This window comes from Schistocerca piceifrons, chromosome 2 (assembly GCF_021461385.2).
Source record: "Schistocerca piceifrons isolate TAMUIC-IGC-003096 chromosome 2, iqSchPice1.1, whole genome shotgun sequence".
In the NCBI taxonomy this organism is placed as follows: domain Eukaryota; kingdom Metazoa; phylum Arthropoda; class Insecta; order Orthoptera; family Acrididae; genus Schistocerca; species Schistocerca piceifrons.
In genome coordinates, this window is record NC_060139.1 from 435,557,765 (window position 1) to 435,583,615 (window position 25,851).

General features: G+C 43.6%; 1 protein-coding gene across 1 annotated transcript in view; it reads left to right on the forward strand.

Annotated features, from left to right (window-relative positions):
- The first annotated feature begins 2,585 nt into the window (after nucleotides 1-2,585).
- The window catches only part of LOC124776316 (esterase FE4-like), a 79,812-nt gene continuing 56,546 nt past the window's right edge, over nucleotides 2,586-25,851 (forward strand). Inside the window, exons 1-4 of the mRNA XM_047251251.1 lie at nucleotides 2,586-2,723; nucleotides 12,387-12,524; nucleotides 13,382-13,541; nucleotides 24,369-24,554. Of these exons, the coding sequence (XP_047107207.1) occupies nucleotides 2,586-2,723; nucleotides 12,387-12,524; nucleotides 13,382-13,541; nucleotides 24,369-24,554 (622 nt within the window). The remainder of the gene's footprint in view (nucleotides 2,724-12,386; nucleotides 12,525-13,381; nucleotides 13,542-24,368; nucleotides 24,555-25,851) is intronic.

Here is a 25,851-nt window from a genome sequence, read left to right on the forward strand (position 1 = left end):
ATTCGTGGCAAAAGAATTCTTGTAACTTGCGTATTACGAGAGTAAGCTATTTGAAGGCTGCGACACACTGAAGATCCACCCAAAACGCATTGTTCTTGGTACAATTTGTTAGTAAAATATCTACGATTAAGGTTTTCAGCAAGGTGTAATATAGTGTGATTAGATACAATAAGAAATTCGTTGGTTTAACGTAATGCGTAGCGTCACTGCACTGTAATATGTTGGTTGTAGGAGCGTTGGTTCTCGTCTTAACATTTCAAGATTTTTTTCCTAACATTCACGTTTTTATTAGGTTCTGATACTTTATTACTAGTTTAATATAAGTATATATATTGATGTTATGTAAATATAAGTTCACCTGTTTTTTTAAGGGCTGACTTTGTCGATTGGCTTAATCTACAGACGGCTTGCGGTACTTGTATAAAGATATTTTACTCCTTTTTTTACGCTTCGTAATTCAAATGTTGCAAAGATTCTGCTACTGGGTGGGAACAGTGATCAAGTAAGACTGACCTTGGGGTTTTACAAAAATGTGGGAATGATGAAATAATGTTTATTTTATGCGGAGAAGTAGTTCAAATTTGTACCGCGCTGTTTGTAATGGAACTTTTATAAGCCTGTGTCCTTATTCATTGGACATGGTACTTTCCTTTTCGTGGACGATAGAGGAAATGTGCGTTTTAATAGAGCTAACGTGGGAATTTTATGCGCACCCGTTGAGTAAACAGTGTGATTTACGAACTAGAAACATCCTTCAATTGCGGCTGGAGTTCGTTGCGATCGCGTATACCACATTGGGGCCCACGTACCGTATGTACAAGTCGCATCGTTCCTGAGCGTTCAGCAGCGCGTTGAACTTGGCACGCTCAACGTTAACGTTCGACAGCACGGTCCGTGTGATGACGGCTTTGCGCTGCACTGCCTACAGGTACACAAGAATTATTGTTCCGATAACAAGTTCTACATCTACATCTACATCCATACTCCGCAAGCCACCTGACGGTGTGTGGCGGAGGGTACCTTGAGTACCTCTATCTAGTGATGGGGAGCTCGTGAATGAGTCGTTCAAATGAACACTTCACTCTAGTGAAGGGTGAACTAACCACTCAATTTCAATGAACTGGTACTTCAAACTCTTCACAGATGGCACACTCCACACTTCTTTCTAGTTCACTCACTGTCTTCCCCTCTCCCACTACATCGGCGCTACGTCTCTCATTCTCCCTTCACTTCAGATCCCCCTCTACTGCCTGTCGACGAATCGCACGGCGTTTGTGGGAAACGATAGGTTTGCGAGGGGTTGTGGTGGTGAGGGGGCGAGGGGAAGGCAGCGTCAGATGCTTCCTGTAGTGCTGACATCATTACCCGTGACTATTTGTGCAGTTCAGTTATACTTCGCGTCTACCGGTAGCCTACGTTGACAGCGCTTGCGGACAAATGAATATTACAGACGCAAACTAAGAGGCTGGCTGTGTGAGCACGCACAGCCTACATGAAAATAAAAGGTTTGTTAATAACACCGAAAGAGGGATCTTACCTGAAATCGTACCAGTGACTACAGGTGACAATTTACGCTTTGAATCTGGATGGTTATTATTCTCAACAAAAATAAAATCTACAGGAAAACTTCTGAATAATTACTTAACGTAGATATATAGACTTTGTGACAGTGGTAAACATACACATTCTATTTTGGATTAAATTTTAAAAGGAACATAAAATTGGACTGCATTTCGTTGGTAGCCCTAGTTTTCAGTCCATGAATACAACAAATAATGTTTAACTTAGCAGATAAAGACTTTTTTTGGGCGTTTCATGAGAAAATGTCGAGCAAGGTTAAATGTAATACCTTCTTTATATGTGACAGGCTTCTCTGTTTATCTTTCCTTTGTCCCCTTCTACCATGCTCTATTTAAGTTAGCTCAGACGCTGTAAGAGCGTAAAACGTTGCGTGCACATTACTGCATAGTTCGGCCATCTGTTGGTAAAATTATGAAGTATTACGAAGCTTTATTGTACGAGCGAGGCGAAGCGAGCGTAGCCGCGGCTGAGCGGCGAACTGAGCAACTTCGCCAGGCTTCAGTACTTCATGAATGAACTACTTCATTTGAACGCTTCACGGCAAAGAGTGAAATGAATGAAGTAGTTCACGGGAATGAACCAGTTCGACCCATCTCTACCTCTATCGGTTCTCCCTTCTATTCCAGTCTATTGTTCGTGGAAAGAAGGAATGTCGGTATGCCTCTGTGTGGGCTCTAATCTCTCTGACTTTATCCTCATGGTCTCTTCGCGAGATATACGTAGGAGGGAGCAATATACTGCTTGACTCTTCGGTGAAGGTATGTTCTCGAAACTTCAACAAAAGCCCGTACCGAGCTACGGGTTTGTGGGCGATTGCGCAAGCATACGCACGCAGGAGCAGGTGATTCTGCCTGCTACGTGACGGCGGCGTTTCGCAAGAGGCTCGTGGCGTGTCTGAATGCCGGCGGGAAGGCGGCCGTACAATTGCTGCGAGTCAAGGCCGGTGGGCTGGTCGGCTGGTCGGCGACGCTCGGCGTTCATCGCTCAGTGCGCCGCCAGCAGGCATGGCGGACGGGCCGACGGTGCGCGTGTCCCAGGGGGCTCTGCGCGGCAGCAGCGTGCCGGGCGCTTGGGCCAGCAGCTACCTCGCCTTCCGCGGCATCCCCTACGCACAGCCGCCTGTCGGGGAGCTGCGCTTCAAGGTGGGTCTCTCCCCTCAAACGTGCTTCAACGGCATAAACGTTTACGGCTCAAACATCGTAAATTAGTAAATCAACTGAATTCAGTCCTCTGCCTGGGCCATCAGAGAATTTGGCTCACTGCAGTTTGCCGCACTTCACCTGAAGGAAAGCTATGGCTGACAATGGACGCACAACGATTCGTCATACATCGTACACTGAGGTGCCAAAATTCTTGGGTTACCTCCTAACATAGTGCAGCAATTGGCCTGGCGATGACTCAGCAAGTTGTCGTAAGTCCCCTGCAGAAATATAGAGCCATACTGCCTCTGTAGCCGTCCATAGCTGCGGAGGTATTGCTGGCGCAGGATTTTTTGCACGAACTATAAATGTTTCAGTGTCTCAGACACTGCACTACAGCTGTAAATCACGCATACAAGCGACCAAAGAGACATTTTCTTACGTAAACGTCCTTTGTATATAATACAGTCGCTTTCACTTCAAATAATCTACGTGTACATTCAGAAAGTTGCCTTATAGTGTGTGGCGGAGGGTACTTTGTGTCCCACAGCCACAGTCACGTTTTCTGTCCCAGTCGTGAATGGCGCACGGTAAGAACAATTGCTAGTAAGCCTCCGAATGAGCTCGAATACCTCCAATTTTACCTTCATAAACTTTTCTCAAGATGTTATACAATCTGTAGGTTGAGCAAGCAGTGAGGAAACAAAGGAGAAATCTGGGAAGGGAATTAAAGTTTAGAGAGAAGAAATAAAAACCTCGCGCGTTGCCGATGACATGATTCTGTCAGAGATGGCCAACGAGTCAGAGACGGCCAACGACTTGGAAGAACAGTTGAACGGAATGAAAAGTTTTTTGAAAAACAGATTATACAATGAAAATCAACACAAGTAAAACAAGATTTATGCTGTGATGCTGACAGAATTTGATAAGGGAATGAGGCACAAAAAGTAAACGATGAGTTTTGTTATTTCGGTAACAAAATTAGTGACGGTGACGAGGAGGTATTGAATCGAAAAATGGTGCAAATGGCTCTAAGCACTATGGGACTTAACATCTGAGTCCCCTGGCCGGCCGGAGTGACCGTTCGGTTCTAGGCGCTACAGTCTGGAACCGCGAGACCGCTACGGTCGCAGGTTCGAATCCTGCCTCGGCCATGGATGGGTGTGATGTCCTTAGGTTAGTTAGGTTTACGTAGTTCTAAGTTCTAGGGGACTGTTGACCTCAGACGTTGAGTCCCATAGTGCTCAGAGCCATTTGAACCATCAGTCCCCTGTCCGCCCCCGGTAGCTGAGTGGTCAGCGGGATAGAATGTCAATCCTAGGGGCTCGGGTTCAACTCCCGGCTGAGTCGGAGATTTTCTCTGCTCGGGGACTGGGTGTTGTGTTGTCCTAATCATCATAATTTCATCCCCATTGAGGCGAAAGTCGCCGAAGTGGCGTTAAATCGAAAGGCTTGCACCTGCACCTGGCCCTAGTCACACGAAACTTCAGTCCCCTAGACTTAGAACTATTTAAACCTAAGTAACCTAAGGACATCACACACATCCATGCCCGATGTAGGATTCGAACCTGCGACCGTAGCAGCAGCACGGTTCCGGACTGAAGCCAGCTTACTGAATTGAACTGGGAAAATAACAAATTTATAGCACAACTTTACTAACGGTAGGACTTTCTTGATAGGACATATCTCGAGGCATCAAAGAATCGTTAATTTCGCAACGGACGGAAGTGAAGGAGAAAGGAGGGGTAAAACATTGTTGGGGGGACCAAGGATTGAATACATTAAGCAGTTTCAAATGGATATAAGTTACAGTAGCTATGCAGAGATAAAGAGGGCTGTACAGGACAGCCTAGCCTGTGGTAAAACAGTCTGCGGAATGAAGAAGAAGACGGGCGACGACGACAACAACAACAACAACAACAACAACAACGTACGAGGAAACCATATGTTGACCGACTCTTCTAGGAACATACGCTCTTCGAAATTTAACTGTAAACTGCTCCGTGAAACACAGCATCTCCACGGTGCTCTCTCGCTAACTAAACGAACCTGGACGAAACGCGCTGTTCTTCTTTGGATCTTCTCTTTTTCCCTGTCAATCCTATACGGAATGAGTCCCGGACTTCTAGCAATACGCAAATACCGGTCGAAAGAGTGTCTTGTAAGCTTCCTCCCTCGTAGCTAACTACACTTTCTGACGATTCTGGCATCTGCACTTCCTGTGATGTGGTTGCTCCACTTTAAACCCCGTTCCGAACGCATGCTCTCACATATTTAACGGGTGTGACTGCTTCCAGTGAAATCAACAATCGCGTGATCGCACGATAACGAACTTTGCCGCTTATTTAGTCGTCAGCTGAAATCGACCGTCCGCATTTCGCAACAGTTCCCTAGTGTTGCAACGTCATTACATACAGTACAGTATCACCCCAGAACAGTCTCATGCAGATTCTGACATTATCCTGTTATATGTACAGTGAACAGTAATGGTTCTGTACCACTCTCACTGAAGAACTGGAGATGGACAGTGCCATTTTGTTTTGGCACCTCTAGAGGCATGCTACAGTACTGTGGCGAGAAGATTCCGAGGTGTTCGTGGAATGCAGACACGTACCTGTAAAAAAGAAAAACATTAGTTAAGTTACTGTAATTTTGCGAATTGATAGTTAAAATTCTGATTGTCTCTCACACACCCGCTTTCTTGCTGCGTACATTTAATAATTTCTTGTGTCAAACTTATTATACTGCCGAAATGTCATTAATTTATAATATTTATAGTGTTGTAATTAATATAAAACTAGTATGTAATTCGGGAAACGAGAAAATTTCTCAGCCTTGCATAGACATGCATATGATATCAATGAAAATTTGTTTTTATTGATTTCATCCCGTTGCTCAACAACGTAAGTGAAGTGACAACTTGATTAGAAACGCACCTTTGTTTGCATAACTTTTTAAAGTGGTCGCGAAATGTCGCTTTCTTCAGTAAATTATAATACTGTATCGCCATAAAGGTGCATTTTCTTGCCGCGCGGGATTAGCCGAGCAGTCTTACGCGCTGCATTCATGGACTTTGTGGCTGGTCCCGGCGGAGGTTCGAGTCCTCCCTCGGGCATGGGTGTGTGTGTTTGTCCTTAGGATAATTTAGGTTAAGTAGTGAGTAAGCCTCGGAACTGATGACCTTAGCAGTTAAGTCCCATAAAATTTCACACACATTTGAACATTTTGCATTTTCTTCAGTAAATTATAATGCTGTATCGTCACATAGTTCAATTAAGAAACAGTTCAAATGTGACTACTTCAAACCAGTAACGAAACAGTAAGTTAAGTACGCTGGATAGATTACCTGTCAATAAGCTCATCAACATCTACATTTACAGGATTACTCTTCAATTCACATCGAACCACCTTCAACCTATTTCTCTAGCGTTCCACTTTAGAACAGTGATCGGGAGAAACGGACATTCAAATATTTCCGTGCATTCTCCGGCCTCTCGTATTATATTATGATGATCATTTCTTCCTATGTAGGTGGGCGCCAGCAAAATATTTTTGCGTTCGGAAAAAAATTGGTGTTGAAAATTCATGAGAAGATCCTGCCACAACGAAAATACCTTCGTTTTAATGAACAGCACCCCAATTCGTATATTATATCAGTAGCACTCTCTCCACTATTTCACGATAATACAAAATAAGCTGTCATTTCTTGTACTTCTCCGATGTCCTCCGTCAATCCTATCTGATACAGATCCTATACCGTTCAGCAGATTCCAGAAGAGGAGGGATGAGCGTAATATAGGCATCCTCTTTCACAGACCTGTTGAATTTTCAAGTATTCTGCCAATAGATCACAGTCTCTCGTTCGCTTCCGCCACATTAGCCGAGCGGTTCTAGGCGCTTCTGTCCGGAACAGCGCTGCTGCTACGGTCGTAGGTTCGAATCCTGCCTCGGGCATGGATGTGTGTGATGTCCTTAGGTTAGCTAGGTTTAAGTAGTTCTAAATCTAGGGTACTGATGACCTCAGACATTAAGTTCAAAATGGTTCAAATGGCTCTGAGCACTATGGGACTTAACTTCTGAGGTCATCAGTCCCCTAGAACTTAGAACTACTTAAACCGTAGCGGTCGCGCGGTTCCAGGCATTAAATCTCGTAGTGCTTAGAGCCATTTGAACCATTTTGAACCGTCACATGATCTATGTGATCGTTCCAATTTAAGTTATTCGTCATTGTCATCCTTAAGTATTTAGTTGAATTTACAGTCAACATTTGTGTCATTCATCATGTAATCGAAATTTAGGAATTCCTTTTAGCACTCAAGTGAATGACTCCCACTTTTCGCTATTTAAAGCCAATTTCCATTTTTCGCATCTTACAGATATCTTGTCCAAATCATTTTGCTACGGTTTCGATCATCTGATGACTTTACAAGACGGTAAATCACAGCATCATCTATCTGCATGCATTGTAGGAGCGCAAATCGGAAAGTCTTCGCCTCTATTTTTTAAGCCAAATTACAGCTCAAAATGCGATATCAACATACCTATTCCCAGTGTCGGATCTTTCTTTGTTCCCGCCGGTCATATCTGCCTATAGTTTCGCCGCACGGCGCTGTTGCCAGTTGTTAAATTGGCGGTTGTGCTTCACACATGCACGGCGTTAGAGCAACGAAGTGTGATTCATTTTCTGCTGAGCAAGGGACGAACGTGCATCGTGATCTACAGTGAACTGCAGCCTACATACGGGAAAACTCTCGCTTTGAGAGCTGTGAGGTGGTGTTGTTATGACCTCGACAAAGGTCGTGGTCTTGCATGACAGTGAGCCGTCGGGGAGGCCGCATTCGTCGCTGACTGACGAAAAGATTTCCCGCGTGGATGCAACGGTGAAAGCAGAGCGGCGGGTGCACATCACGACCATTTCCCTGGAGCTTGCTACATCGTATGGAAGCGCTTACGACATCGTTCACGGGTTCTTGGTGTACCGGAGGTTGCCTAAGCAGTTGGATGACATGACGAAAGGCAAGAGAATGATGTCTTCACTACATCATCTGGAACGGTACTTCAAGGAGGGTGAAGGTTTGCTGGACCTCATTGTTACTGGCGATAAAACATAGATAGTACATTTCAAGCCGAAATCCAAGAACGGTGTGGGAACACCCGGGTTTGCCTGCGATGCGATGAAAAAATTCCGTTCATCGCCATGTGTTGGGAACCTGATGATAACGGCCTTCTGGGGTAGCCGTGGACCGCTCCTCCAGGATTTCATGCCTCAAGGTGCAGCCGACGGTTATTATTCCACGCTGTCACGTCTTAGGACTAATAAAAAAAAAAATGGGCAAAGACTTTGTGATTTGCCCTCGTAAGAAGGCTGTCCAGATTGTTTCCTAAATCATGTACGTACATGAGGAACAGCAGATGGCTGTAACACTTTCTTGCAGAACGCCAGATATTACTTTCACTCGGTGACTGCCCATCAATTACTTCGAACAGTGACCTTTCTGAGAGGAAATCACGAATCCGTTAACCAACTGAGATGGCACTCCATAGGCACGCAATTTGATTAGAAATCGCTTGTAAGGAAAGGTGTCAGAGCCTTCTTGAAATCTTAAAATATACGGTCATTTGACATTCTCTGTCTATAACACTCGTTGCTTCGAGCGTATGAAGAGCTAGTTGCGTTTCACAAGTACGATGTTTCTTGAATCCTTGCTCAATGTGTATCAATAGACCATTACCTTCGGAGTAACTCATATTGTTCGAATACAGTACATGTTCCAAAATCCTATTGCAAATCAACGTTAGTGATATGGGCCAGTAATTCAACGGATTACTCCTATTTCTTTCTAGGATATTGCTATGACTTGTACAGCTTTCAAGCCTTTGTGTACAGATCTTTCTATGAGCGAGCGGTAGCATATGATTGGTAAGTATGGAGCTACTGTACCAGCATACTAATACACAATCTCTCATGCCTTTATTAAGTGATTTAAACTGCATTTCTATACTGAGGACAGACACTCATAAGTTACTTTTGTTAGCAGTTCTTCTTGGTTCTAATTCTGGAATATTTGCTTTGTCTTTTTTGTGAAGGAATTTCGGAAAAATTTTCTTTTACTGGCACTTTCACAAGTAACATTAACATTGTTACAGTAGACCCACAAGAAGGCCGCTGCAACCGTGGCCGAAACGTTGGTTTTCTCCAGCAGTAGTTTTATACAATATGAAGCGGTACTGTACCCATAAAAACTTTTATGTCGATCAACATCATTATCGCACATTTTTATCGAGCATTGTTTCTGCGTCTCGGCACCGGTGTAGTTTACATACCAACAGACTCTTTGGGTTTTCTGCAAGATTTCGAGACCGAATATAATTGTGGAAACTATTAAAATCATCTCGCATTGAAGTTCGCGCTAAATTTCGAGCTCCTGTAAAACATCATCAATTTTGGGGAGCAAGCATTTTTCGTTGCTTCTGCAACAGTTTCTGATCTCTTTTGGGTACCATTAGGGATCAGTACCATCTCTTATAAATTTAATTGCTATACACGTCTCATCTGCCGTCGATACTATTTCTTTGAATGCACACCACTTCTAGTCTACATTTATACAGATTGGAATGAATGGAGACTGTCACTAATTGCTTTATCTGTCATAATGCTCCTTATTTTGTCATGATTGTTAGTTGCCAAGAGGTCAAGTATGTTTTCATAACCATTTACACTTCGAGTGGGCTGTCAACTAACTGTTCAAAATAATTTTCTAAGAAAGTATTCAGTTCGGTTTCGGACGACTGTTTATGCCTACCAGCGACTTTAATATATATATTTTCATCAGTATGTCAATGGTAGATCGAAGACACAGCCAACTATAATTATGTGAGTGCGGTTATTAATTTACTCCGGTTGCCAAGCTTTACCTCCACCCATACGAACTCAGAGGTTCTATATACTTCAGTATCATTACTAAACTACTTCAGACAGCAATAAACACGCCACCATCAACTGTACTTAATCTGCCCTTTCTGAACACGGTTAGGTGCTTTTTAAAAGTTTCGGCTGAAATTATTTCCGGCTTTAGCCAGCTTTCTCTACCGATAACGATATGAGATACAGTGCTTTCTATTCGCAGTGGGAACTCCGGCTCTTTCGCAACATGGCTACGACGAAGTACAACTATAGTGCCGGTTCTTGCTGGCTCTACCTTCGTCCAGTGTTTGCAATGTACCTTTTTAGAGTGGTGCCCTCTCTGTAATTTATGCCCAGTGATGTCTGGGTGCAGAACTAGTACTTGTCATTGAAACCTTGCTAAAGAAAAGAAAATCACGTAATTATTGGCGAATTCTGTACTAACCAATTGGATCAACTGAATATGGAAAAGGTGAGAAATAGTGTGCATTACAAAAGGAAAATAAAGTAATTTTTAGGTGCCCAAAAAGGTGCTTTGCAACGGGAAAACAGAGGACTTTGAAGTAAACATTGCTGGAACATCTGAACTGTTCACGAGCTTTTGTACCCCCTGACTTTCACCTTTTCTGTATTTAAATTCATTTGCAGCTGGGATCTGTTTTGAGTTTGTGGTAAAGAATCACCGGATGTAGATCTTTCAGAACCGCATTTCAGCTACTGAATTTAACCACTGGAAAAAATTGGACAAGATGCATTGTACGAAACTGGCGTTCTCCGAGAATTAACTGCTTCTTTGGGTTGAGAATTTCTCCAAGTTCAGTGTCAGGAGACATGCAAACATTTAGTTTTCATGCCTGTCGGGTATCGTGTGTGTCAGAAGAAAGGTTTGTCACTTAGCCTGCTGTCGATGATAAGAGCGACAAATCTGATCACACTACTTTATGCTGAGACGACGTTATTTATTATGTGGCTACCAGTTTCGGTGCTTTAGTACATCTTCAGGCCTCAACAGAGTGGCCTTGAAGACACGACATCGTTGTTACAGGTAGTCTGTGAGAACAATTCATATTTGTCAGCTACTGATGGCATCGTGTATACGATTGGAGTTCATCCTCTTAGCGTCAGTTAAGGTCTGAAGATGGTGTTCTGAAGCACCGAAACTGGTAACCATAAAATAAATAACATCTCAAGGAAGGCTGCATGTGTTCCATTTTACTACTCCCAGTTCAGTCTGGTCCGACATTCGTTTTGTCGATATGTATTAACAAGGACAACAAAACACGAAGAATAAACAGCAATGGCTCAGTAGCGCTGCGTGCTTGGCGGTAGAAGTCAGCGCAGGATGGGCCAGTACTGCCACTGCTGGAGTGTTGGTTAGCCTTATGTTTTACTGTCTCCGTTAATGCATACTGATAAAACGAATGTCGGACTACACTAATCAAGGACAGCTCTGTCGAATGGGCACGAAAAATTTCGTTTTAAAAATCATTCTTTTTCAAACGGGAAACAAACCAATGCTTTTGCTTTCCGTCGTCACTGGGCATCGAATTTGAAAGGCATGATGAGGAGTATTTATGTGGGCTGACTCCGGCAACACAGTGCAAAAACCGATATTGTAATTATGTCCTGAAACACCAGGGAAAATACGCCTGACGGGTGTTAGGTGAGGCAACCTATATAGTCGCCTTTAATCAGGCGGTTCTGAAGTAATTAGATTAGGGAATGAGGCACTAAAAGTAGCGGATGAATTTTTTTTAAAAATTTAATCTTCGAAATAACTCCAGCTGGGGGAAGTAAATAAGACATTTGGTGCAGACTAGAAATAGAAAGAGATGCAGTTTTGATAAGAAAAAGCATATATAATCGTCTAACGTAATTGTCAGGAATTTTCTGAAGGCATTTGTATGGAGTGTAGCCTGGTGGCGAAGTGTAACGCGAACGTTATGTGAATCAGACAAGAAGTGGATACGTGTTTATGAAATGTGGGGTTTCGGAATAATGCTGAAGATTAGATGGGTAGATGGAATAACTAATTAGGAGGTGCTGATTGAGGATAAAATAAATTTATGGCCCAATTTGACCAAAAGAACGGGTCGGTTGGTGGGACACATCGTGAGGCATCAAAGAGTCATCAATTTGTTAATGGAGGAAAGTGTGTGGTGCAAAAATTGTTGAGGAAGACATAAGCACGAATACACTAAACAAGCTCAAATGGACGTCCTTTTCAGTAGTTATTCGGAGATGAAGACATTTGCACACTATAGACTAGCTTGGAGAGGTTCTTCAGATCAGTGTTGCGACTGAAGATCACAACAGACACAAATTGTTTAAGGTAATTTGCGACATTGTTTCTTTGAAAGGTTATGGATGATATCCTTACCCACTCTTTCCTACCCAGGCTTGTGCTACGACTCTAACCTTATTCCTTTCACAGAGACGCGAGAGGCTGGGTGGTCATTTCGCCACTGTGTGAGTTATGCCCTGTCGTTTTAACATCACCATCGCCGTCTGTTGTTAGCAACGGGTAAAAGAACATAGCAGGATGAGGATGACCAGCGAAACCTTTTCATCAAACGCTTGCGAAAAGAAAAAGAAAGGTATTCGTTTCCTCCTGTAGGGTCCCTGTATTTTTGTAAGTATGAGCGAATGTTTGGTACGATCTCTCCCTCGCTCTTCGCTCCTGAGATATAAATCTTCAGTTTTGGCTCATTTCATGTTTGGCGTACCACGATGTAGTGACACAGTGTCTCCTGGTGTTGCAGCCGCCGCAGCCGGGCGCTCCCTGGAGCGGAGTGCGGGACGCGACCAGCGAGGGCAGCGTGGCTCCCCAGCTGGACGGTGACACGGGCCGCTACATGGGCGACGAAGACTGCCTCTTCCTCAACGTCTACACGCCGCGGGTGCGTACTTCACGCTGACGACCACATTCTAAACAAATGTAACACGTCAACCAGTTTCTTTCCTTACCCACTCCCACTAACCCTTTCATCCCACTCATATTGCCAACGTTTCCCAAATGTGCACCCTGTAGACAGCATTAGTCCCTTAAAAGACCGCATTGCTCGCTCTGGAACGCTGTGGATGGCGTAGAAATGCTACCAGGCGGTCACGTGACCCTCCACCACTGACGTAAGTAATGGCAATGAGGTGGGGCGAATCAGAACACTGAGGTCGGTGACCGGGAAGATGGCAAAGAATGGCAGAAACGTGTTTGGTGGAGACCGCAACCTAACCGTGGATGTAGTTGCTCAATTTGTTGGTGTACCAACGCGCTCTGTCCGACGTGTACATGAAGAGTGACTCAATATTCGCAAACATGTCTTTAAAAAGACTGGTTATTTTAACTTCTCCCTTCTTTATAACTCGGAACATTTTTTGTTGTATCGTAACTCGTAGGGAGCTTTGTATCCTGGAAAATCAGCAGATCCCGCGCCAGGCTCGTTTATGCTCTATTTTAAGAGATTAAATTCTTGACTTTATCGAAATTGATACACAACTTTGATTCTCAAGCTGCAGAGTGAGTACGTCGTAGCACGCAAGACAGCTTCTCCATGGCGTGCGATTGTGCCTCTAATTATTTTAAAGAATTTTCAGAGTCGACGATCGCCTAATGAAAAACACGTATAACATATGTTAACCTGGCGCCACTCTGTGTTTGTCAAAATAATTTCCTTGTAACCAGTAGGATCAATATTTTTGTAAAGTGATATCTAACGCAGTGACTGTGGGACGTACAGTATTGGTGCATGTTACGCAGCTTCCTTCGGAGGCCACCAGGGAGCTGCTGCCTGTGATGGTGTTGGTGCACGGCGGAGGGCTGGTGCATCTGTCTGGGAGCAGCCAGTGGTGGGGACCGGACTTCCTCGTAAGGCGCGGCGTCGTTATGGTTTCCTTCAACTACCGGCTCGGAGTACTGGGTAAGGCACTCCCAAATCTGCAAACGCTTACAACGCGGAGATCTTTCTGTGGCCCACGGGGCCTATGGCTGTCAGTGTCAGAGCAGTCCTTTAACCACGAAGTCAAAAATTAATCCTAAGCTCGGAAGAATCAGTAGTGATCAACTGCATGACAATACAGAAGGCAATGGAAATCGCTGTATCAAAGATACGTAATGTGTATCCACAGGACATTTGGTCTCTTGATGGAACATGTGAAATGATCTCTCCATTGTCAAAAGGTTTCAGACGAGCAACGCCCCCCCCCCCTCCTCCCCCGCGGTTCTCTGGGAGGGACTGTCAAGGGAGAGATGACCGTGAGACAGAGATGGAATAGTCAACGAAAAAGTAACATTCTACCACGAAGAGCGTGAAAGGACGGAAGTCCGAAAGTGAAAAGGAAACTAGGAAATGTGAAAAGGAGAACTGAAAGGACCGATGTAGCCGAAATCAATGGAGTGAAATGGAAAGGCGATAACGATTTATGGTCAGATGAACGTAGGATGTCGGTACCGGTTTGAATTACGCGATCGACGGTTTAACATCTGCGTGTGCTTGTAGGCTGAATAAGGAAAGTAGGCTTGACTCGGCTTGATGTAACACTTTATTAACGAAGTCCTGCGGGCAGAACAGACCATAATACACTGCAGTCAATAAATCGTGCGAAGGCGTAAGAAAAGTTCGGTACGGTAAATTATTCCGTATCTAACACTTGGATTCACGCTTTTCGTTAAGGAGTAAGACGTGGAACAGAAATCAATAATCAAAGAGTAAATCACAGAATAAATGCCGCTTGTGTATAGCGTCTCTGGCGTCCAGCGGAAAAGTTTCGCGGCACTGTACTTGCAAACACCCGCGCATGTCACAGCGCTGGACGATGACAGAAGACGCCACATAGGATAATATCAACAGCGCGGGAAAATGATGTAACAGAAGAAGAATGTGTTATGAATGGGAAGGCAGGGGAGAGATGAGTTATTGTGAACAATTTACTGAAAGCGTTATCATTACCAGAATCGAGCAGCAAACCATCGCCAAGTATAAGTGCCGACGTCACAAGAAGAAGATAAAGAGATAGAGCGTATGAGGACATTAAACAAATAGTTGAGTATGTAAAAGGAGATTAAAAATAATAATCATGGATGACTGTAAAGTTTCGTAGTGGAAGGAATAGAAGACAGAGTTGTGGGAAAATATGGAGCCGATTGTGGGAATGAGAGAGGAGAAAGACTCCTGAATGACTTTCAGCTCCCTATCATACGCGAAATACCAATAGCAGAATGTTGAGTAATAAACCGACCTTGAAAATCAAATATTCCACATGGCGTGCTCACATCAGTGTGCTGTCGACGAAGAGTCCAAGCCATTTGACTGACTGACACCCTAATCGTTTCTCGGGTGTTGTTGTCGTCCATCACCTGCCACGTAAAGACAACCGCCCAAGAATTTGGTATTTTCCAGATTCAGTCCAGTTCTACACTTACGCGAATACAGTACGTAAGCCGCTCGATCCAACCACCTTAGCGTCGTCCTCAAGGTGAGAGGAAACGTGTACATGCAAACGTCATCGGCGTACATTAGGACTTTTACTGAAGGACCAAAAATTGTGTTACGGTCTGACGAGTACACTGCATAAAAGATAGGACTTGCGGCAGTTCTCTGTACACGCGGTTCATACAGTGTACTGTCCTGTCGTCTGACATAGATTAAACGTTGCCGTAGGAGAGAGTAAACATTTCGGGTAATAAGGTCTGGCACACCCACTGATTGGAGCTTCCGTACCAGGATGCTCACGTCCACGCTATCATACGCAACAGTGCCATCACGCAACCATTAGAAGCATAAACATGGTCTATGTCGGTAGTTATCAGGTGTAAAGTATGAAACCAGAATTTCCCTTTGTATGGCGCTAGCCGTCAGTGTAGGGCCAGTGAGATCGCGTCTGCAGCGTCATCTGCTTCCTGTAACGGCTGACGACGAATGTCAACACACAGTAACTGAGGTCTATACATCGTATCTGTTTCAAACCCGTAAACATGTCGAGTTTTGTGCCTACGAACTACGATTTGCGGACAGCACTGGTTTTCTGTCATCATTTGAAGAAAACTGCTGCAGAATCGCATGGAATGCTTGTCGAAGCTTTCAGCGACTAAGCTTTTGGGAAAACAGTGTTTCGAGTGGTTAAAAAAATTCAAACGTGGTGATTTTGACGTGATTAACGACGAACGTGGAAAACCACCGAAAAAGTTCGAATACAACGAATTGCAGGCCTTATTGGATGAAGATGATACTCATACTCAACAGGAACTCGAGGAACAGTTGGGTGTGACTCAGAAAGCCGTTTCTCTTCGGTTGAAAGCTGTGGTAAGGGTGCAGAAAGTTAGAAAATGCCTTCCGCATGAAATAAATGAAAGACAGCATGCAAATCGAAAGACCACTTGAGAAATGCTGCTCGCCAGATGCAAAAGAAAGTCGTTTCTCCATAGAATAGTGACAGCTGATGAAAAAATGGATTTATTTTGAGAATCCTAAGCGTCGTTAAGTCATGGGTGAATCCAGGCAAACCATCGACATCCACTGCAAGGCCAAATCGCTTTAGAAAAAAGACAATGCTCTGTGCTTGGTGGGATCAGAAGGGTGTCATCTATTATGAACTGCTAAGACCTGGTGAAACCGTTAACATTGATCGCTACCAACAGCAAATGGTCGTTTTAGACCGAGCATTACGTGAAAAGCGACCGGAACATGAAAAAAGGCAAAACATAGTCATATTTCTCCATGATAACGCCCCATCACACACAGCTAAACGGACCAAGAAAACGATCGAGGCGTTCAGTGGAGGAATACTAGGGCATGCGGCTTATTTTCCAGACTTGGCTCCAACGATTATCATCTTTTTGCATCACTGGGACATGCTCTCGCAGAACAACTTTTCAATTCGTATGAAAATGTACGAAACTGGTTCGCTTCAAAAGAAGAACATTTTTTGGCGTGGCGTTCATAGCCTGCCGGAGAGATGGGAGAAATGTATAAATAGCAATGGAGAGTATTATGAATAAATATCGTTTATCAGTTTCAAGCAACAGACGTGAAATTATTGCAACTAAATTCCGGTTTCATACTTCTGCACCTGGTAAGAGACTTAGGCTGTCTATGATGTCTATGCCTTTTCGAAATCTGTTTTGAGAGCGTGGCAGAAGGGGTTTTTCTTAAACCACCATTCCAAACGGCGCTTTATGATCCTTTCTAATGACTTAAACGCGAAAGAAGAAAGAGCGATGAGACAGTATGAACTACCCAAATAGGGGTCTTTGCCGGGCTTGAGTATGGGCACAATTGCGTAAGTGTGCCATTCGTCCGGGAAGCTGCTAAATTCCCACAAATGATTTTAGATGCCGAACTATATGTGTAAGACTCCGCCCTGCAAATTGACCAGCATTTTGTTGTGGAAGTCGTCATCTCCTGGAGCAGCACTGTTGGTACCTTCTAAGACGTTTCGCAGTTCTGAGAACTGAAATGGAGTCAATAAGGATTGATTAGACCCCATGGACGAAGGAGAAGCACCATGCCAGGTTGGTAGTGATTCAGAGATGACCAATGGGACGCGACGACTTGTGCGAAGTCATTCAACCAGTCATGTAAACCTTTACACAACGGGCACCTGTTTCGAAATTTGCATATGGTGGATCAAACCGAATACAACGGTGTTTCTCTGGTGTCTCACAAAACTGTTTCCAAGACGGTCTTTTCGCTGCTTCAAAAGCCTTTTGGTAGCGTCGGCCACCTATTTGTATTTGAGAAATTTCACACAGGTGCTTTCTCGTGTATAGATGCTGTAAGTTAGCTTTTGTTTAGCAACTTGTCTTGAGCATTCCTTATTCCACCATGGAAATGAAAGACCTTTCGCCCTCCGTATCGGTTTGACCTGGAATTTGGAAAATACGGCCGCCTCACTTATTAGGGAAATGAACAGATTGTAACGTTCGTCTGCGGGCCCCTGCAATAAACCTGCGTGAATGTGTTCCTTGATATATATGTTTTACACCCCTCCCAGCTGGTTTTGAACATGTTCCATTTTGATGACGGCATGTATGGATCTGACTCACTCTCACTTATCCTAATTATTCGAATACCAAATGATCAGATTCCAGTGGGTAGCGGCAGACCTCCCACTTAAATTTTTGAAAGATACTCGAAGGACACAGAGTCATGTCTATTGCAGACGAACGTCTTCCAGGCCCCGGGATGAGAGTTGGGCAACCGATGTTCAGAATAAGTAAACTGAATTAATATGATGTCCAAAACAGCTGCTCCATATCCATCGTCCATTTCGCATCCCCAGGTCATATGGCGCGCATTGAAGTCTCTACAAAACAGGAAAGGGGGCTCGAGGTGATTAACCAATGTATGCCACTCATCAGTTTCGATTTTGGTTCTTGGACGGCGTATAGTGCCACTTCGGAGAGGTCTAAAGTCTTGGAACGAGTGTTCGCCGCTACAGCCTGGAAGCCTCTTTATGTGTGTGTGGTCGACGTATGTAGCAGAAGCAGGAACTGAAGATCGAGCGAACAGTGCAACTGCGCCTTTTCCGTCGTGTCTGTCTTTCATAAAAATGTGGAGGCCTGGAAGCGAGAACAATGAATGTGGTTTAAACGAAGTGAAGATAATTCTCTTTGCAGGGTTTCTTTGTTGGAAATGACCGACCTGGCATCCCATTGTAGAATTTTAATCACTGTTTTGCTGAATCAGTGTTTCCAGCAACATCTGGTATCGCTGCGGAACCAACTGGTCCTTGTGGTGCTGTTTGGATTTCTTGCAAAATGAGTGACCCTGGAGCGGACATTCTGCCTGTTTCCATCTCCAGAGTAAAACTGCCATTACAAGAGCTGTCCAGTGACATGGAAGCTTGTTGTTACGGTGGGTGCGGATTACTGCGGATCGGTCCCAGTGGCAGTGTGTTCGGGTGCAGAGGTGGAGGTAGCCTCCATTGGGGCGTAGGCAGCGGGCGGGCGGCCTCACGTCGCTGCTGTGTGGCTGTAAACGAGGGGCGTTTGAAAAGTCTGTGCAAAAATAAAAACTACATATGTGTTTGGGGTAAACCCTTTTTATTTTTCGACTTAGTCTCCTTATAGACTTATACACTTCGTCCAACGCTGTTCTAATTTGTTGATCCCTTCCGAATAATAGGAATTGTCCAAGTGTGGAAAATAGCTATTAGTTGCTGCAATCACCTTCTCGTTTGAATAAAATCTTTGTCCCGCCAGCCATTTCTTCAAATTGGGGAACAAATAGCAGTCTGAGGAAACCAAGTTGGAGAACGGGGGGGATGTGAAACGAGTTGGAATCCTATTTCCATTAATTTTGCGACCACAACTGCTGCGGTGTGTGCTGGTGCATTGTCGTGATGGAAAAGGACTTTTTTGCGGTCCAATCGCCGGCGTTTTTCTTGCAGCTCGGTTTTAAAACGGTCGAATAACGATGAATAATATGCACCTGTAATAGATTTACCCTTTTCCAGATAATCGATGAGGATTATCTCTTGCGAATACCAAAAGACAGCGGCCATAACATTTCCGGCCGAAGGAATGGTCTTCGCCTTTTTTGGTGCCGATTCTCCCCTGGTAACCCATTGTTTAGATTATTATTTGGTCTCAGGAGTATGAAGTCCTGTGGATTCTTCCTGAACAGCTGCAAACCATCCTTGCAACACTTCACACGATTCCGTTTTTGGTCATACGTGAGCAATCGCGGAACCCATCTTGTGGATAGCTTTCTCATGTCCAAATGTTTATGCAAAATATTATGTACCCATTCATTCGAGATGCCCACAGCACTAGCAATCTCACACACCTTAACTCTTCTGTCATCCATCACCATATCATGGATTTTATCAATGATTTCTGGAGTCGTAACCTCCACAGGGCGTCCAGAACGTTCAGCATCACTTGTGCCATATGGCCACTCCGAAAATGTTGAAACCACTTATAAACTGTTCTAATCGAAGATGCAGAGTCACCGTAATGTTTATCAAGCTTCTGTTTAGTCACCTGAAGCCTTTTGCCTTTCATAAACTAATGTTTAATCACCACACGAGATTCTTTTTCGTCCACTTTTTGACAATCACTCGACTTCCTTGATTCACACGAATGCCAAACACAAAGAAATAGACCAATATGGCTGAAACTTGGTGTGGGTTCTGTCCAAAGATTTTACTAACTGAACATGACCTCGACAAGCGCCGGTGGTGCCATCTCTCGGACTTTGCACGGACTTTTCAAACGCCCATCGTATCTGTGCGGCTGAGCCTACAGAACTGGGAAGGCTCGTTTATCACGCACGGATGGAGGAGATTGCACTGCTTCGGAATACGGACTATGTGAGATAGCCGTCTCGGCTGGTAGCGATTTCCTCTTGGCGCGCGTACTACTTCCGGTTTATCGCCTCATGCGCCTGTTTGCAGTGCACACACCGCGGCTGAGTGGACGGGCAGTCGGCTCGCGCATGATTTCCTCCACGTTTGGCGCATCTTATGGCAGAGCGGCACTGGCTGCTTACATGATTAAATCTGAGAAAATTAAAACATTGCCGCACGGAAGGGACATATATAGACAACGGGAACACATGCTGTAGTTTGAAACAAAGTCTGGCAGTACTTGCGAAGCAAACTGCACCACACACGTGCCAAATAGTGCGGTAGAGGTAATTCCGCCTTTCATCGCCTTTTTTGACGTGCGCCTGACAAACAAGGCGGTATAGGGTGAAACTATCGTATGCTGGAGTTCTTATTCATTTAAGCTGGTGTCAACTTTTCTGATTACGCCCTGATGCGTTGAGGCTTGACTTGGTAAGCATGCCTCCAGTTGGTGAGCTGAAAATACCGGGGAGTCTGCCAGTTAGTTAGTTGCTCTGGGAGGGTTAAGTTCAACTTTGATTCTGTTACGTCCTATTGATAAGAAATTTGTAATGTCTTGGCTGCTCTGTGAATTCGTTGTGTTCACAAACTTTCCAGTTGCCATCGGATGCAGCCTAAAAACGTTTCCTGCACCTCCTTAAACATATATACAGAAAGGGCCAATGTCACTGCTTCGATAACGGTTGTTTTTATTCATGGCATAAGCTAATCGACGGGAGGGAGCAGCATTGTTTGTATGACGAATTGGTGCAATTCTAGAAGAGTTTGCAAGTGCAGATTCAGCTGCAGGGATCTCTAATGGCAACGCTTTATCTACGCACTGTTGCGATAAGCTGGCTACTTCCTTTGTTTGGTTGTTGTACTGCTCCACGGCGAGAGCTGTTCTTTCGTCGCTCTTCTTTTCTTCCTCATGCTCGAATGTCCGCTTCTGTACGTCGGGCGAAGCACCGGTACCGGATGAGGTGATGGTGTCATTGCCGCGATAATCACTGTGAACTTTCGTGGCCTCTGCTACCGCTGTGTGTAGTGGCTGCTGGTCTGCCGTCGAATGACGCACGCCCGCCGGCAAAGGGGCCAGGTAGCAAAATTTTATTCCAACACCATGGGTAAGCCTATTTCATTGCTCCAAGCTTTAAAGTCAGATTTTGAGAAACGTAACTTTTGAGGCAAGTGGGCTCTGGCCCCTGTGTTCAGACACTTAAGAGTCTGATTGAACAGTGCGAGAGGACTCACTCATTTCTTGTCAAATTGGAAACCAGAACAGAAAGTGTCTGACACAAAGAATACCTTTATTATAACAAGTAGCCAAATATAATGAGTTCCGCTCGCTGCAGAGCTGGTTGAGACACACATATACTCGCTGCTGGTAACAAAAAGGTCCGGTGCCGCAGCTAGACGACACAAGTGCACTCACAAAGTGTACTGGGCTGGGGCAAAAGTGAGACGGAGAGCTCAACACCTTGAATGCCTCGTTATTAATATAGAAATGTGTGTGTGTGGGAGGGGGGGGGGGGAGGGGAGATCATGCACTATTAGGGAAACGTTTTACACACAGTAAAAGAAACTGCTGGTACTATGCCAGGTCGCGACGCATGTGGCAGGATGAAATCAGTTTCATTCAGTGATGACAGTTTCAAGAGGAATTGATGAGTTAGCTTTTGATGTGCAACATAAGTTTTTTGATGCGTTGAAGACAGATAATTTGTAATGCATATTGATGAACCGTTAGCTATAGTCAAGAAACCTTTGCTGGTGTCCTAATTCATTAATCGGAAATTCGAGGTAATACAGGAAATGTTCCCTACAGAAATTTAACCAACTCTACGAAATACTCTTCTCTCTATTATAAATTGGAATATATTTTTAAAGAATACAAAAAATCCTTTTGCTAACATACTTGCATGTCCAACCGATGGAGTTGCGTCCGTGATTGGCAGATATCACTGACTTTTAGACACTTTAATATTAATCTTCTGTTCATTAAAGATAAATGTCTACCTACAGCATTGTTTTTATGTTCTCCTTTTCTATCAACTGGTAATTTAAGTTCGAATTATTCATTCTTGCCCATAGAATGTTTTCCCCATTATAAGTTAATTGTCATTCTATCATCAAAATACTCAATTTTAATTATTCGTCTGAAGAAAATACCTCTTTGATCATTCTTACAGTGAATACCAATATGTTAAAAGCATCAAATTTTACAGAAATGTGTTCAATATTGTGAAATATACGTTTTAGTTTTGAAGAAGGAAACTTCGAAAATTTTGTTGAAATTGTTTTTTAAAAATATATTTGGACATAAAGAAAAGTAAATTTACGTTATCTAAAAACATATTTATTTATAAAACCTTTCCCATCTTTCCAGCTGTTATTATGCCATTGCTAAGTACATAAGAGCTTCCATACAAGGTAAACTCCGATTTTACACCAGGAAGATCTGTGGTGGTGACGTCGCGGTGGTCTTAAATGGGACACGGGGCCGGTCACCATTTCAGAGCGACAAGAGCATGCTTAGTCTAAAATGATTGAAAACCACTGCCTTAGACCATGGTCTAATATCCATAATATCTACGCAGCTCTTGCAATTGACTTTTCACCACAGAATTTTTTTATTGTTCGCCTTCGATTCCTGGCACAAGGGCTGTTTCAGGTTCCGTCCGCCATAAGGCGCGCCATAAAGCCAAACTGAGAGCCGGAAGTAGGGGACAGAGAGATCCATTTGAGATAAACGGCTGGGGAATTTCAACTCTGGCGTTTTCCTTACAACCAAGAAAAGCCTCCTTAAAACCACTGAAGGGATTTGGATACTGGAGACATTATTAATTTGTTTAGAGCTAAAAATATGAATGTCTAGTCATTGTATATGTGTGTATTTGTGCGTATTAATAAGTAAAGTTAGTAAATAGCTTGGCATGGATGGACGTGTTGTGCAGTGCGCAAAGGCCTGCTGCACTCTATTGGTTACTAACCCGTCCGTGAAAATGACTAATCTGCCACTAACGTCTGCAAGGTCTAGCAGTATGAGCAGTACCAGCCTTCTAGAAGTCCATCGATTCACGTTATATACCAAAATTATGTGGTTTCTTGGCCCCGCCCAGTCATTTCAATCACACGTTGTCACTCATGGCCGGCCGGAGTGGCCGAGAGGTTCTAGGCGCTACAGCCTGTACTCGACCAGCTGAGGTCGTGTTTCTTCCTTTTTTACCATTCAGTTATTGAATGAAATTTGGAAATTTGTGGTAAGGTCTTACGGGACCAAACTGCTGAGGTCATCGGGCATTTAGCTTACACACTATTTAATGTAACTTAAACTAACTTACTCTGAGGACGACACACATATCCATGCCCGAGGGAGGACTCGAACCTCCCACGGGGGGAGCCGTGTGGACTGTGACAATACGCCTCAGACCGGGCGGCTATCCTGCGTGGCAGTTACTGAATGAATTCACGGTTATACACTCCAGTGACACATTGTCTACATGCAGATCTATCTGTAATGACGATTTCACAATAATCAAAGCTCATCACTTATTTGACCTTTGATTGAGCTAGACGATATGTTCTTATACATTTGGAAAATTGAATTCTACATTCGTTCGAGAGTCATTTCAGTTCCGGCTCGAAGTCTCTAACCGAGCTTTCGTCAACTGCCACGATTAGATACGAGAAAACTTGACTTTCAAAAATGTTTGTTTCACCAACGTTGGGAGCTCTAGGCGGTTGCAGTTTTATTCTGCACTCAACCAGTTAGGGAGCCGTCGCGCAGTAATTTTTCTCAATAGTCAAATTACGGTATACTGCAAGATAGAATTCCTGTATCTTCCGAAATACCATAGCTTGTCCCAAGATGATTTTCAAGAGCTTCTGCTATAGGTCTCAGAATTCGTTCACCTGCTTATGTTTTCGGCCTTTCTGGTCATGGACCGTTGTTTATGCCCACACAATGTTCACAAAACGATTAGTTCAACGAGGAAGAATCCACTGTTAAAGAGAAGTCACTTAAAGCACTGAAAATTTCGATCCGATTTATGTCATGCAACGTTTCGACCTTACTGTACGATCTTTGATGTTCAACAAATACAGAACACGAAATCAGTAAGAACGTCATTTCTAACTTCCGTTACTACAAAACAAAATACGTCGGTGAAGACAAAACACGATTTTCCTCCACAGGTGTTGGCTTACACTAGCCAAAACCAACAATCTCGACGAGTTAATCTTTCTACAGGTGTCAACTTGTTCATTTTTTATGAAATGTCCCTCGCATTTACGACTAACCGACTAGCATTGAAATTCTTAAAAATTCGTTTACTTGTGTCAAGAGGATAAGGATAAAAATTTAGGTGTAATTTAAACATAAATGGAAACGTGTAAGATGTACCGGTGTGTCGTAGGTTTCCTGGCTACCGGCGACTCCGTGGTGCCCGGCAACATGGGCTTCAAGGACCAGGTGATGGCGTTGCGCTGGGTGCGCGACAACATCGCCAGCTTCGGCGGGGATCCTGACAACGTCACCATCTTCGGGGTCAGCGCAGGCGGCTGGTCTTGCCACGCGCTCATGATGTCGCCTCTAGCTAAGGGTGAGCCACCTGCCTGTACTTCCCTCGATTCCATCACGCAGTCGTGTGGTCTGAGGCTCTGAGCACTATGGGACTTAACATCTATGGTCATCAGTCCGTGTGGTCTCGTATCCTCCGTTGAGTTATTTGCGTGGTGCTCATCGCGCGAAGTATGTGGAAATGTACACACCATCAAAATTGCAGTTCCAGAAACGATGACGAGCAGCAATATTTTATCTGTACTGTGTATACAGTGTCATACGAAGCACACATTATTAAGTTTGTCGGTGATTTAGATTATAGGAGAGAGCCATGTAGTATTGAGTAGGATAAGGTTTTTGACTTTACTACTGTGTAACTATGGTGGTTAATCGGTATATTAATATACTGTTTTCTACCCTCAAGACATGTGTAATAATTTATATGTTTTATTTATAATACTTCATTTCATCGAAAGTAAAAGAGGTACAGTTACAAGGCTTGTAGAAAGTGTTTTGTAATACCGGCCATCGATTTTTCTGTGATAACATCGGTTGTCAATGATACACTGCACTGGCAATTATTAAATAATTATAGAAGAGATAGCTTGGGACTTATTGTTACTATTTTGGCTCAGTTCACGAATGTTTAGCTCGCTGTTTTAGAGACAGGAAAGACAAAATATTCTTCTGTCCCATACATCCCATATGTGCCCAGTCAGTACGCTTGGTACACGGCACCCAGGCTTCTTCAGATGACTACAAACACATAGTGCTCTTTTCAGTCTGTTCTGTTGACCCATTATTTCCAGTAAATTCGAGTTTTCTTTGCCACTTTGTAATTGGCTTTCAATGACCACCCTTTGCTCGTTTATTTTATTTTGGAACATCCGACTTAAGTTCTTTCTTTGGCTCTCTTTCAGAACTTAGTTTTTCTGGTTTTCATGTCTTCTCTTCGGCGGCGACTTTTATCTTTTCTAATTGTTCAAAACTCTTTAGCTGCCTCCCTCGCTCTCATTTTGTACACATAACCTTACTCAAAACAATTTTCATGCAATCTTCTTTCAATTTTCCTCTTTTTTTCATTTTCCGCCATTTAAATCTGAAAAGAAATAATAAGAAGAAAATATACTTTAAAATTTTTAAATTACTATACAGCAAACATGCAGTAGGATCTAGCCATATTCTTTATAGAAATTATCATGAAACATTTCTTAGGTGTCATTCCTCAACATAGATAACCGAAGTAAATTAATCACTTACCATAAAAACGTGTACCACAGGCCTCAAAATATCTTCCGTGCGCTAAGAGAAACAGCAACAACTTCAAGCATTCATAG